Here is a 15,851-nt window from a genome sequence, read left to right on the forward strand (position 1 = left end):
GTGTTCAAGATAAGAACTAAACAAAGTTCCCTTCATCAGTAGGGATGAAGCATCACCCCTGAGTTTGACACCTGTTCCATGCAGAGACACATTGTTTTTAATAAAGATCTAAGGTTTCAGAACCAGCTAGAAAACTGACCTGCCCATACACTGACTTTGCAGTTATATCCAACAGTTGGATGAAAGAGAGCCCTTTAGAACAAAATCCTAAGGGCTTGCAGCATACTCAAAAATGATCTGTAGTTCTACCTCCAGTGTAAGCTCTGGGACATTTCTTGCCCCAGTATTAAATGACCAAGCTGAGGGTCTGCATAATAGGATGGGATTGCAGCACATTTAGATCTCCTCATGTGGTTTGTAATTCAGCTGCTCCACACAAGTGACTAAAAAAAGCAAATTACAAGTAAAATTTAGTACTGTAACGTTATCAAAGACATCATGTGCCAGATGATTACAAATGGTATGTATGACATTAAACACACTGCTCTGTTCCTGGCAGCAGAGTTGCCTGAGTCTGGTTCATAAATGGTGGGTTCCTGCACCAGTGATACTTTCTCCTCAAAAGTGTAAGAGTAGGCAACCATGCTGGTAAGTTTACTGAAAATGCAGTGCCTGCTCAGAAAGCACCACAGCTCACATAACATCAGAAAACTCTGACACAAGCAGACATTACAAAATAATGCTTCTACTGTCATAAAAATGTTAGACTATTTCTGCCCACAGCTTAGTCACATAATTTACTTTCAGTCAAAAACACAGCAAATTAATTTCTGGTGTTCTTATGTTGCTATTCTAAGCTGGAGCAGCCAAATGCTAGTAATTTATGCAAATACCTAGGTAATAAAAGCTATTCCTGATACAAATAACTTGGCAAATAAGCAGGACAGTTATTGAAGTCCTATTTGCAATAGAAAGGGGCATTACTTTCACAGTGAAAAATAATACGAGTAAAAAATATTGAGTGTTTGTATAAGGAGAGAATATAAAGGGCAATAACTGTATTACTCTAAGTCATACTGAGACAGTTGTGTGACAATCATCTTGAAAGTATAAGCCAAAGAGTTTACTGATAAATTCTATATAAATACCATACACACACTGCCTATAGGTTAGCTTCATTTACCTGAATTAAACAAAATCCAGCTTTCCCTGTGCATATCTATCTCAATTCAATTTTCACTCAATGTGTTCTGCATTACATAGCTTTGAGAACCAGAATTCTCTTAAAAATAGATTTTTCAAAACTTCTGGCTTCAGCAAAGAAAGCAATCTCTGCACAAGCAATTCTGCTCAGCTTTGCCAACCAAATGTAACTTCCACATGCTAATCCCCACTTTGGTCACCTGCAGAGCAAGGGCTGCCCACAGTGACCAGCCCCATGGTCCGGTCAATGGAGGACTGATGCCCATCAGCGCAAAGCTGGGACCCCTTTGCCCATTCTGTCTGTGACCTGAATGAGATGCTCAGGCTCCCAAGGATTAAGTGAAACCATTTGTGCCATCTGCCCTTCTGCAGATCAGCCAAGCTTCCCAGCACGCGAGTCCTAAAAACACAATGCTTCACTCAGCTTTGCATAAATCACTAGATGTCAATACCATTCACAGGGCATATAATGAATCCTGAGGGGACAGTCTTCCTTTTACACATTTTGTGGGAAAATTCCTTGCTGGTTTTAGATCTATTTAAGGGCAGAGGATCGGTCCCTGTACACCACAAGCACAGTATCTTCTCTACTGTTGCTTGCAGCCTATTCAAAAAATGGTATCATCACACTAAGTTTTACTTTAATTATTAAGGTAGAAGACTCATGCAGAAATGAAACAGATTTCCAGATAATTTTCTATTCCACACTTATGTGTACATATATTGCAGATCTAAGTTTTCTGAGCTGCAAATATTAATTTGCTTTCCCTTTTCCAACCCCTAAACTATTACCAGGTAGCTGTGTAACAGGGTACCCAGTGCCCTGAACAGAAAAAAATGGGTGTGGAGTGGATTAAGTATGTCAGAGTATATATGAGTGCATACTAAAAAGCAGCTCCTGTCCCAAAGGAAAAGATCCTTAAACTGAGAGATAGAAGGCATATGACAAATTTATGCCAGGACCATCTTCCTTAAATGCATTTGGGGCCTTCCAAACAAATCTACACAGGCTATTTCAGGTAAACACAAGTTTCTACTGCCTGTATTTTCAGCAAGTTAGATAGGTGCAAGCCACCCGGACAGAAATGACTGAACTGGACTAGTATATCACTAAAGTATGGATACATCTTTCCTTCCAACAGGTCTGGTTAGTCCAGGCTCAGTAGGATATCACCACCAACTGCTGTGCATATCCAGAGACAGCATCAGCACTATCTCATCTCCACCAGCTCTGAGGGTAGAGATGACACAGCAGGTTCGTAGTTCATCTCAACTGCAAAACACCGTGCAGATGTAACACAGCACAGGGTCTAAAGAACATCACAGCACAACTGCAATCTGAATACAGAATTCCAGATCGCAGGGTAAATCCTTCATGGTTTAACATCATACTTTCCACTTTCAAAAGCTGCAGGTGGGGAAGGGATGGAGGTTGAGATAATAGGGCTTAAGAAAGCAAGTGAATACTACAAAAAAAGCCATGAAAAAGATGACAGAATGACTGCAGGGCAAAGGGTTATGCCATTTGAAAGCCTCCACATACACAACTTTTGGTCCTCAGGGTTTGCAGCTAGACAACAGGTAGACCCAGATGACTGGAAAAAAGAAACATCATTCTACAGGTGTCTCTTAAAGAGGAACTGTCACATAGAAAGTGTAAAATGAAGCGTTCACATCTTCACTGGACATGCAAAACTAAATTCTTGCTTTCCAAGCCAGAGTAAGGAACAGCACGTGTGCATGACTCACAAAAACCAGAAAACCTAGCAGCAGCTCCAGATTTAGGAAACAGTTTTATTTACTTTATTGTCAGTAACTCACCAGCCCAAATCAGAGCTGGTGCAAATATGTGTCTGTGCTACATATGCTCACAAACAGTAATAGAAATTAAAGACAAAGGAAACTGCTTTCAGAAGATTAAAAGTAATTGTTACCAAAATATAGTGTCTCTACTCCCTTGGGGTGGGTCTTCAATTTTCCCTCTTTTTTATTATTTTCAAGCTTAAAAATAATCAGAACTTTTAATCTCTGTACAAACAAAGCAGTATTTGAAGAATATTTCAAACAATGATTTTATGACACTAACTACACAGGAAAAAAAAACAACACCAAAACCCCTAAGGAACCAGATTTTCGATTTAATCAGGCCTTAGCCATATAAGTAAGACTACTCAGATCTCTATATAATTGCAGAATCAATACCATAAAATCTGACAAAGGCCTACAGAAGAAATTTGTGATGCTATCAAGTATTTTCTTGCACAATGATGCCATTTTATGCACATCATATCTGTACTGTCTCACTGATTGTGGCTTGAAAAGAGATTGACTGGAGAAAATACTGGCTTGCTTTCCAGGTAAGTAAGAACTAATTGCTGCTCCTTGCAGGCAGTATTTTTCCATGTAGCTTCCAGGTGCATTTTCACTGTTCAATTTACTTCATTGCAGGTATCACTTGAAACCCTGTTAGTGGAGGAAGGAAGGCACATTCCAACAGCCTACACTGATGATACACCTACAAAGCAAGGGCTGCTGTAGTTCTCTGCAAAGCCAGAGTCACCTTTCCCAAGAGGCCCCAGAGCCCCACGTACATATTCACATGCACTAGCACACCATGTTCATGCAGGACATGAACACTGCCTCCTTGAGAGATGGCAGAAGAGTGAGCCAGACCTCAAACAGTCTTCAGGGTAAGAGAACATTGGTTATCTCCAGAATGGTGACAGTTCTTAATACTTTTCCCTCACTGATGACATTTGAGTCATAGCCAAATACTGCCTCTCTTCTAGACACACTAACTACTGCCTCCACATTTATTACATATGACATGATGTCCAATCATAATAAAAAAAAATATTTCTTTATTATAAATTGCCACAGCAATCGTTAAAGAGACAGTATTGGCTATGAGTTACCTATATTTCCTTCAAACTTTTTCAAGCAAATTAAGTTTCAGATATTTGTACCTCATGGTGCTGCTATTTTTGCATCTTCTTTAAATAACAAGTTGTCCTACTGTGTAAGTGCTCTGCTTACGTTTCACAGGGAAAATAAGAGACTCTTCTAGAGAAACACAAACTTGAGTGTTATCAAAGTGTTATCAAAAGCAAGATGGACATAAAAACAACCAACCCGTTAAAACATTTGTTGTTCTATCTTGCCACAGCATGGTTTTACTTTTCCAGCTGATACAGGAGCATGGCTGTCAGGCACGGCAAGCTCCACACAACTAATGTTGGAATTTTTCTCCTGCACTGGGAGGCTGAAGAAGAACAACTTCATTAATTCCAGCTTTTGGTTCAATCAGACACTCTAGCGAACAACATAAATATGACCACTCATGACAAATGTTGCTCCAACACCTCACACACACATGAACCCAAAGCTAGACTGGAACTTGACCATGGGGTTTGTGATATAAGTGGATTCCTGGAAATGTCATCACTTCCTTAATTATCTTTTCTTGGAGAAAGTAATTACAGACAAAGCAGTAATTTATAAAGACATGTGAAAAGCTTTGAGGAAACTGGAGACCATGAACACAAATCACAGTCTACAATCAAAAAATCAAAACATATCTGCCTGAAAGAAACACATGAGCCCACGTGCACAGCACGTTTACAACAAGCCAGAGAGACAGGAAGAGTCCATCCAGTAAACAGCAGCAGCAGCTCTCCTGTAGCCCTCTCTACAACCATGCAAGAGCACATCAGTACCTGCAGCATCAGAGGAAAGCAAGTCCAGTTTACAGCTTCCAACACAACATTTTAAGCAGCAGTCAGCAAAACCAAAAACTGTGAGCAGTCAGAAAACTCATATTGACATTTTTCCTTCTGAGCCCACTAGCGTTCTGTGGTAGGCCCTGGCACGGCTTCAGACAGCGCTCCACACAGCTCTCTCTCAACTGAGAGCAGGGCTCACTTTCTGCACACAGCAAACAGCCCCGTTTCTAAAAACGGAAAACACCGAGGGTTTGCACAGCACTTTCCAAGTCATGAGATGTCACTGCTGCCTCTTTAAGGGCAGACACGCGTCAAGCCACGCTCCGGCAGGACACAAGGCTCCCTACAAATAGGCTCCTCTGGCCAACACAGGACTTCCTCTGGAAGTTCTGGTGGGCAGAACTTGAAAGGACTGCCAAATCCAACGACCAGCAAATCCTGAGCTGGCTAAAAACAACGCGCAAAGACTGCAGCCCAGACAAACAAGACGAAAAAGCCACATTAAAAAAAGTGGGATTTTACGCAAGCATAGATGCCTCAAAGGGCTAACAAAGAGAGGAGGGGAAACAGCATTGTAAAGGCTTTCAAACAAGCAAACTCCACTTCTTAAAATATGGCAATGCTACGTTCATCATGAAGGCAATTAAGACATCAATGTCATTTTAATGTATCAGTTGCAGCACACATGGAGTTATCTGAGACAAACACTGAATGATTACTATTTCTGTGGCACATGCTGCTGCTATTTTTACAGCTTTAGGGTCTATCACACTTTTTTTCTGATTCAGTCCAGTACTCCAGCTGGGCTCTTGTGCATGGCTGTGCATAAAGGGAGTAAAAGAAGCCTGCTAAACCACCCTGGTGAGCCAGTGGAGTTACCACAAGCTGTGGGCAAGCTTTGGAAATTACCCAGGATCAAAGATGCATGTGATGAGGAACTCCTGCTTCCCATGCAACAAATATGGGGTGTTCCCAGAATACATTTGCCACAGCATCACTCAGCTTGACTCTGAGACCTCACTGGCACAGAGCACTGGTGGAAATGGTAATTCATCTGGATTTCCCATTCTTCTTGTGTGGCACCCTTCCCTGACAAAACACTACGCAAAATGATCACAATAGAAAGCAGTAATCAACCTCAAATTTGACAGAGAGGCTTGCAGGTCATTTTCCATCGTTATTCCATATACCCACGATAACTGATTATGTTTCCTCTGCACAACTTCATGAACCACACATCAAGGAACAAGAAGTAATGGGTGAAGTGATCAGGTTGACATTGATGGGCTCAGCATAACAGGAGAGCTGACCAGCTGAAGAGGCTGAAAGTTCAAAACCCCCAAGCATACTTGCATGGAAACATGCAGGTCTGCTGCTACAGCTAGACATCCACTACTGCTGCCAAACTAAGGTGGCCACAAAATTGAAGAGGCAAAAAAATGAAAATACTCTTGCAAAGTTCAGATTTGGTCTGTGCCTTGGCAGAGGCACAGTGCTTTGTTTTATCTCTCTAAGCTGCTTCTTCTAAAGCAACAACTATTTTTCTTCAAAGCAAAGGCCTTTGACCTACCAGAAGTACTAAATACACGCACGTGCAGCATTGTGTACCTCTTCAAACAAATGAATAGGTAACAAAACCCTCACGAACTCCAGCTGTCAAGTAACAAACCTTGAATTCCCTTCCTGTGTGCTGTCAGCACATGACCTCCAGGCCCCTCTGACCATGGCTCTGGTGCTGCAGGTCAGTATGTTTTCAATACGCCCAGAAAGTGGCCCCTTTATCTGAGCTGAATCTCAAGGCTGTTTCTGTATCTCTGGATGCCTGAGCATGAAACAAAACATTTTTCCTTGACGTAGCCTTGGGTAAGGCTGTTGTAGTACTAAACTTCTGAAACCAAGTTAAAACAAACACACTGGGAAATCCAGTAAATATGCAGCATAATAGGCAAAATGAACTAAGTTTTCACCACCTTCATCACCCAGATCTTCAAAGTCCTAAAAACCAAAACCACTGTGACACAGAAAAATTATCATGAATTCAGAATATCAGCCTATTATAATTAGCCTATTCCAGAGGCTAACAACCATCTTAATATTATTTTTACTCTCAAAAGAAATTTTTGAAGTTGTTACTATTAACTTTTTGCCAAGTAGCACTGATTAAACAGTGAGGGAAAAGGTCTGTCGAATTATAACAGCCTCAGCACTGTTACTCAAAATTATAAAACTAAAGACAAGCCCTTAGTTTTCCTGCCTTCGTCTCATATAACACATGTTAAACATCTGTATCAGGCATAACATCTTAAAAGTTTTTGAGGATGAGGATGTCAATGAAAACAATAGTGAATCCACTGCCAGGAACTCTGATTCCATGTATTCATATGCATTCAATCCTAAGTATTCACATGAGATTAATTTTATATGCCCCTCCTCTCTCCCTTTAACTATTTCAATTGCGTGCTCAAAGCAGCTCAGGGAAATTCAACCAACAGGCATAAGGAAAGAATCCTCCATTAATTTAGGACTTGATAATATACCTAAAGAATAATTTCCACCTTAAAATAATTTTTATGCTCTTCTATACACATTTTTCTGGTGCAAATTTCTAGTTTCCAAGTGACTCAGCAAGCAATAACTCTTCCTCAGAACAAACAGCTCCACAAGGAAGCAACTATCTCCCTTCTAAAAACTGAGAAACTGAAGCAGTGAAGATACCCAAAGCCAAAGAGAAAGTTATTGTAAGAGTTCAGTAGTTCCTGGCATTCAGCTGAGACCCAGATCAGTACAGAAATGCACACACGCACTCACTTCCCCAGGAATATTTGATCAAATAAAACAAACAAAAAAGGCTTGCATTTTTCTTGCCAAGTTCAATATAAACACTTGAGGCTATTACATGCACCCGTATTCTATTTCCTATGATAAAGCATGGCCAAATATGAAGAGTGATAAAGGACATTTCTAAGAAATACTTGAAAAAGATTGGAACTTTGGGGGTTCTTACTTGAAGAAAGAAGACATTCCCAGTCTCAACATACAAGATTTCACCCCAGTGGATTAATGAAGTAAAATACAAACAAATTCCTTGAAGATTATAAATGTGGTAACAGAATTTCACTATATGATATTATATTTACCAGATCACTCTGCCTTAACATGGAAATGGTAAACTACCAATTCAGTTTCGCAAAGACTGTTCAGAATACTTAATCCTATACATTTCCAGTCTGTCTTTTGTCTTCTTTCCTCCAGTTTATAGGGAAGAAAACCCAATCTGAAAAGCCTGTCTGTGTCACGGGAGGAACACGTACGCCTGCCATGCCCTCCCTCTCATCAGCCACCCCTCTTATGTTTAAATTCACGAATTCTTGTTGTCTGTATATTCTACACAAGTGTCAAAGTGAGTTAAATTAATGCATACACACATGTTGCATATTTATGAGAACCATGATAACTGCACAAGTATGTTTAATGCATGAACCCTCCAGGGAATTTGCTAGGGGAAGTTTACACTTCTCCCAGCAAGTAAGGAATGTGTAATTTAGCAGCGTTCTAGCACAGCGCAGGTTAAAAACAAAACTACCCAACCTCCTCCCCCAAAGCAAGCCTTCACTTAAATTTTCAGATCTTGCATTCCATATTATCAGAACTTCACCCAGCCTCTGAACAAATACATGATTCATTTTAAACTCGCTTTCGATGTTGCTAAATCTAAGTAATGCGCTGTCAAACAAAACCACTGGTTTTATTCTGGAGTCTACTGGAAATACTACATGACAAACAGACCTCTACCTTTGCTATCGGCATTCACAGGCAACAGGAAATACCTCAGCTGGTAAATCAAGCTTAAGGTGATGGGTACGTTCTACTTTTAGACAAAGGAGCACTTGGAGTCGGTTTCTACAATAATGGAAAAGATAACATTTGCTCTGCTTTGTTCTCTGAGTCTGATCCTATAAGTAAAAACTGATCTTTCCAAGTTGTTTACACTCTTTTGCTGAACACTGCTGCCAGCAAACCTTGCTCCAGCTTCCTGTGCATTTTTAGAGCAGCCATCTCCAAGGTCTGTGACTGGAAATTGCTCAGGAAATGGGAAAAGGAGGCCAAGGGTTCCAAATGCTGAAATCTATTCAGTGCCCTGCACTTCAGTGTACCCCCAAAGCACACAGACAAGACAGCTTAGGGCAAACTGCTCTCCTAACATCAGCACGTTAGACAAGGCACAAGCAGCCTCTTTCTGCTAGACAGCAAGTATTTTTACTCAAAGCCAAGTATTTCATTCCACCAGTGTCCCGCTGGTCAGGCGGTGGGGGCACAGCCTGCATCCTCGTGCAGCGTGACTCGCCCACGTTGCGCGCGCACAACCGCACCAAGCGCCGCGTTATGCCAGCGGCACCGGCCCAGAGGGAAATTTTGGGCTTATGCAAATGTGCACTCAGCACTTGAGTCATGCTGCTCTCTCGGGAGGTACAAGCTCCGGCTGCAGCCCGTTTCATCCCAGCCCTGAGCACCCTTTAGTAACCAAGAAGTTACAAGTTCCCCCAGTATCACGTCCCCACAGGCACTCTTCTGGGCTGCTTTCAATAAAACTTGTGATTGCCTTGTGAGATCTACTCATACCAAATTTGCCTAATGACTTAGCAATGGATTTAAAGTTTCCTGGGAGATGAGAGAAGCACTGAAAAAATCTATAGCAGAATCACATACAGCTATTTAGTTCTCATCGGAAACTATGCTCAAGAAACCCAAGCCAACCAATGAACAACCCCAACCAACCCCTTCTCCCCTAAGGAAACAACCCACAAAACCCAAAGAAAAACCAAAAAGCCCTACAATTTGGTCTTCATGTCTAGAGAACTGATCATACCTACACTTTCTTCAGTCATTGACAGTGGACTTACCAGGCTGATAACCCAGTGCCCAGTATACTAAGAAAGGCTTAAAAAACACCAAATCAAAGCAAAATCCTAAAGCAAACACCCACACCACCACCAAATATAAAAATATATGTTCCTTGTTCACAGTCCCACCAAAAAAGCATAACTTTTCTATTCTTTTCATGACAGTAGAAGATCTGACAATTTTGATTAATGGAAGCCAATGAGACATCTACTGAAAAAACCTACTAATAATTTTTCTCCTCATAAACTAGACATTTAAGACATAATATATATGGAAAACAAACACAACAGCTGAAGTTTCATGGATGCATACAATACAGTTTGAAGTCATCACAAACCCCACAAGGCTCATACTGGAGTCAGTGGAAAGACTGATTCTGACCAAGAGAATCTGCTTTTATGTTAATCACTATAAAAAACTCCACTTGAAGGTTCTTTCAGCACAGATTTAGACCCGCTTTTCCTAAGCTTCTCCCTGTTAGATCATCACCTTTGTTCTCTCATTACAAACCTTCTAATTGTGTACACACATGTTGCTCTCACAGGACACAGTACTAAAGATTTGTGTGTGTAATACTGTAAGAACATGAACTAAAAGGTTCAGCTATCATGGCACGCAATGTTTTCTTTGCACTTTGGCACTCTGTTTTGATGTGTTTTGAGAGTAAACAACAGCATGGCACAACTTGACATCAAAAAAAATTTATTCTACTGTTGCTTTCAGAACAACTAAACTTTTTGCCAGTCCCTCCAAGTGCAGCACACATAAGTAATTGGACTACCACAGTCAGCAACACTTGCTTTCTGTACAGCAGTCCCCCCTCAGCGAAGCACTAAGGCTGTATTACACTGGTAAAAGAATCTGAACTTCAATATTTGTTTATAGTGGTCATGGCAGGGATCCAAAAGTATTCATGTTAATTTACAACACATTTAGGTAAACTATCTGCTTTTGAAGACAGCCAATTATGCAAAGGCCTGTTGGAGATTGAAATCTGTTTCTTATTTCCTTTGCCCACCCCCTACCTTTTCTAAGCACACTTTGTGGTGGTAAAAGATAATGAAGATGGTGGCTAGGTATGGAAGCAGTTTATTCATATGACATGCAAAGCATAGGTGGACAGTCTCCATGCAAATTGTATGTGGTTCTTTGTGGCACTTTAGTGACAATTCAGAAATAACTTTATGCAGCAAATTAACGTATAATAATCCCATTTGCAGACATACTTATCACCAGGGATCTGGAGAAAAAGTAATTTCCCCATTACCTCTCTTTCATGATGGCCAAGACCCTCCTTGGGGTTTCTGAGATTGAGGACGTGCACCTCTTGGGGCAGGCTCGTCGTGCCCCGGCTTGCACAGCCAGATAAGACGGTAAAGCTTTCCAATAAGGCATGGACTGGGTGCGAATTGTTAACAGGCGATAAGACACATTCCCTCTGAGGCACAGGACCTGCAGAGAAAGACACAGACACACATCACTGGGAGAAAAAAAAAGCAATACATCATTTATACTTGTCAAACAATGATCGTCCTTTTGTTCAGAAAATTCATAGGAACACAAGAAGCTTTGTGCTTATTCTCCACAAAATTAGGACTTTTATTCCCTTTGCTCTTCTCAGTTGTCCTGAATATGCTAACTCGTTGGCTCATTTCTCTCTGAAACTCTAAATTTTCAAGTATGAATTCCAAAACTGAAGGTATTCTTTTTTTTTACCAGGGAGTAAAACAGAGAGGAAAAAAAAAGTAAAAGAAAACCCCATTAAAAAAAGCCCCAGCAAACAAAACAACCAAAAAAACCTCAACCAAAGCCAACCAATCAACAACCCCAAAATCATGCCCCCTCCCAAAAAAAGTAAAACAAAAAACAAACAAACAAAACCAAAACAAAACAACAAAAAGAAACCCACACCACCACCAGTGATAGCAGTCAGGAGAATTGGTTTGTTTTAGATGTTTATGTCAAACACCGTTATCTGCAAACACTGTAAATGCAATCGTGTATGTAACAATGAAAAGTTGGTATCTACCAGAAAGGTAATTATGTCAGGAAGGATTTGGGCGAGTTGGATTTGTTGTTTTTGAAGCACTGCTGATTTATAGTGAACATCATTCAAATACATTGTACAAAACAGCAGGCATCTGTCACATGATAAAATGAAATGTTTGTTTACTGAGTATTTTGTGTCTGACAGCAATTATCTGCACTGATAACAGTTATCTAGTCCAAAACAGAGTGTACGCCCTTTCAAATAATCACCACAGCATGATGTAGTGCCATACTCTTATATAGTACGTGAGACCGTGTGATGTGATAGAGCAAGATAGCACAGAGGCTGAAGCATACAAAGCAGTTTATATTTAAACTATATCCCAGGAAACTAAATCAAGACAAATATTTATGAAAAGCAACCCTGCTTTTCCAACACGGCTCAAGCCCACCCCTGACAGTAACATGTATGTTTTTGATGCAGAAGGTCACAGGAGAACATAATTGATTTAACCCCTAATTTGCACCAAAGGCACTCAGATGAGAATTAGACTCACATGAACCAGTCAGTTCAGAGGCTGCCAGGCATAAAAGAGAAATACAAGGTAGAAGCATAGCTTTTTTTTTCCAGATGGTGCACATCTGCAACTGAAGTAAAATGCTTCCTTTGAAAAAAATTCAAAATAAAGAAAATCCTCAACTGATTAAATGGAAGAGCTCTATCAGGTTTTGTCAAGTCTAAAGCCAGCTACTGTAGCACTAGAGATCATCTGACACTGGTGTACATTTATGTTTAATTATATTAGCACTGACCTACACTTTGCTGGTTAATACAACTCTTCTTTCAAAATACAGTTTGCAGTTGGCCATTTACTTTAAAATCAGAGTCTGTCTTAAACCAGGCTATCTGGAAAACACAAAGCCCTTGAGCACAGGGAGATTTCTGCAGTGCTTTGGGCCACAAAGGGGCCATTCCTGAAACCCACCAGTGCATAGTGCATATCCTATGAGCTCCCACCGAGAAAGAATATTTGTAAAGGCAATGCTCATGGCATAAATTACACATGCCTGTGCTTGGGGTACAGAGGATAAACAAACTTTCTTCTCCCTAAATGAGGAGCTTGGCAGTAGCACTGACCACCAGTTTGGAGGACTTGCGGTTTTCTAGTTTTTATTTAACTCCTTTTAAAGAATACGCATACAAAATGTGACAGGCAATGATACTCAGCTTAAAAAAAAAATCCATTAAAAAGTTGCCCTTTGTAAGAGTTGAAGAAGTATTTAGAATTTGTAACAAACACAACCAGTATAGAAGGCTACATTTTCCTGATGTACAAGAGCACATCAGAAAACCTACTAATCAATTAGCCCAGCCACTGATGTGTAAGTCCTACAGCAGACCATGCAACCTGCACAAAACAGTACTCTAAACTCCACAAACATTTCCTGGGAAAGAAAGGAACATTTGTTCATTGGCCAGAATGGAGTTGATAGTTAAGATGCTTCAATCATAACACACACTCGCCCACAAAGAACAAAGTGCAAGACTGAACAAAACCAGAAATGGGAGTTGCTGACAAAAATGTGCACTTAGCAAAGACTCTGGAGAAAGAGCCAATACCTCCCTTGTGATTTCCTTGTGAACACCTATTCCCATGCAGGACATCTAGCAATCCTCCCCTACAGCCTTCCTCTGGTATTTACTCTGAACAAATTTAATACATTAGAGTAAAAGACATCTGGATTTTCCCCTCACATCCTACAAGGGGAAGACTATTGTGACTTTAGTTCAGGCTGTAACTGCCTCCTTTGCTGGCAACTCAAATGCACATTAAGAAATCCCTCTGTTCTGCCCAACATGCAAGATGGAAACAGTCCCGGAGGGAGCAGAAGGTCACATCCTGGATAACCATGTGCAGCTGAGCTTATCTGCACAGGGACAGGCAGAACAAGGCATGCCTGCTCTCCTGCACTCCACCCCAGCTGGACAGGGGCCAGATCTCCAGCAGAAATCCCATCACCCTGCTGGCAGCGAGCCCACATGCTGTGCCAGTCCTGAGCAGAGCTTACTGGTGTAGGTCCACTCCTAGAGCAGTGCAGCTGCACAGCATCTGCCCGCACACCCCAGCAGCCTGGGGCACATCCCCTCTGTCAGCTCTCTTTGGACAGAAGGGGTGCACAGAGCTGCTCTAAGCCACTCCAAGAAACCAGTGTTTTGGGAGAATTACTGTCTTTGATAGAACTGCTTCCAGACCAGCCTTGTAAGAGAAAGGGATATATCCCCAGAAATCTGAACCAATGACTGGAGTATCTGGAGAACGCTCCGCTGCAATCAGACCACGCGTGCTGTGAGGCAACTCAAGACTCTCACAGTCACCATTTCTCTTGCGCTGGCAGTACCAAACCACAGTCCTCCTGCGCTGATATTCACACATCTGCCCAACCACGAACCTGGCTGCAGCGCCATGCCCACGTACACCGGCAGGCCTGGAGGTAGTGCCAAGTGACAGGAAAACTTATTTCTAGATCACCAAGTCCAGTGAATGCTCAGCCTGTAAATGGCACAAGGCAGCTCCTTCTGCCACTTCCTCTGCATTTATGCTGTGCTTTATTCTTACACTGTGTGCACCACAGCAATGTTAGAGCGATTTACTTAACATCCATTAACCACATTTCTTTCCAGCCTTTCCTATTGCACCTGCAGATCTGTCACACTCAAATGTGGACGCTGCAACAAGGCACTGTCACTCCAGTGGGAACTGTAAGAGCAGTCCTCTATCCAAATTATCAACTTTTGGCTCCCTCACAGATTCTTCATCTTCGTCTCCCTTCCTGCCACTTTTCTCTGACTAGAAGCCAGCTATTTCCTACAAAATACATATCTACCACTCGGGGCGGGGAAAACCAACCAAGTCCTACCTAGGACACTACTAATCTGATTGTTTAACACCTCCACATCACCTACTTATATTTGAAAGTCAACACAAAACCACAGCCTCATCCTACTGGGCTTTACTGTTTCTCTGCTCTGCACAAACATCAGGATAAGGCTTTGCCAGTTTCCCACTCCAGCCTCACGCCCTGTTCCTACATCACCTGCATCAGTGACACCAACATCCTGCCAAAATTCATTATTATCAACATCCAATTAACACATCAAGATTGCCTTATCAGCTCTAAATGTGTACAGTTATTCTCCTGCGTCTCCATCCCCATCAAAGCACTTAAAAGCTCAAATATATCTTCCAGTTTATCCAGCCCAGTGTGGTCACAAGCCTTTAGTGCCTTCTCTGCTGAGAATCTAAGTGCGCACACACAGCCACCCTTGGGCTTTTGTTTAACTTTGGAGCATGTAACCACTTAAATCTTGTTAGCAAATCCTGGCTCCTACCCCAATAAAATTTTAGTTGCTTAATGCCTTTAGAGGATACAAAGCAGGTTAGGCAGTTTCATACGAACCAATTATTAGGTATGTATTTTACAATATAATGTTTATTGCAAATATTTAGTGAATTCAGAATTCTAGAGAATTGTTGAGTATTGAATTATTTTTCTCTTCCAATAAATATTTTAAAGGAAATCAGTGCAGACCCAACCTTGTTTGATACTGTGTAGCTGTGTCCATCTGGAACATATTCAATACAAGTTCAACATTCTTGTTTCCCATATCATCCATGCTACTAATGAGTAACACGTGTTCTATTGTAAGAAGGTAGCAGAAATGGGAGTAAGACTAAGGGGGATAACACAACAACCCAAGACCAGCTCAGAACTGTGACTCATTTTATTAAAATAGTAAAAGGTAATGTACTTTCTGTTGTATTTCCATGGTGATTTCTGCAGTGCTGTCAGCTGAAAAGCACGAGCAGCCACCACAAATGGCGTGAATCTGTGCTGGGGGCTCCACAGCACATTTGCATGATTCCCATATGCCAGAGCAGAGGGTACAAGCCACACCAATGGGACAGAATACTCCTCAGAAGGACAGATTTATTGTAATTGATTTTTGAATGAGGGAATAACACTAATCTAGTCATTATACACAAAACCAAAAAAAACTCAGAATCCAGACTCGAGGAACACAAGGGATCTCTA

At 41.2% G+C, this 15,851-nt stretch overlaps 1 protein-coding gene across 3 annotated transcripts in view; it reads right to left on the reverse strand.

Moving 5' to 3' along the window:
- Positions 1 to 15,851, reverse strand: part of TGFBR3 (transforming growth factor beta receptor 3) — a 121,966-nt gene that overhangs the window by 57,575 nt on the left and 48,540 nt on the right. For all 3 annotated transcript variants that reach the window (XM_040072376.2, XM_040072377.2, XM_040072379.2), the window contains exon 3: positions 11,035 to 11,219. In XM_040072376.2, coding sequence (XP_039928310.1) covers positions 11,035 to 11,219 — 185 coding nt within the window. The remainder of the gene's footprint in view (positions 1 to 11,034; positions 11,220 to 15,851) is intronic.

The sequence above is a fragment of the Hirundo rustica genome, chromosome 9 (genome assembly GCF_015227805.2).
Source record: "Hirundo rustica isolate bHirRus1 chromosome 9, bHirRus1.pri.v3, whole genome shotgun sequence".
NCBI lineage: Eukaryota > Metazoa > Chordata > Aves > Passeriformes > Hirundinidae > Hirundo > Hirundo rustica.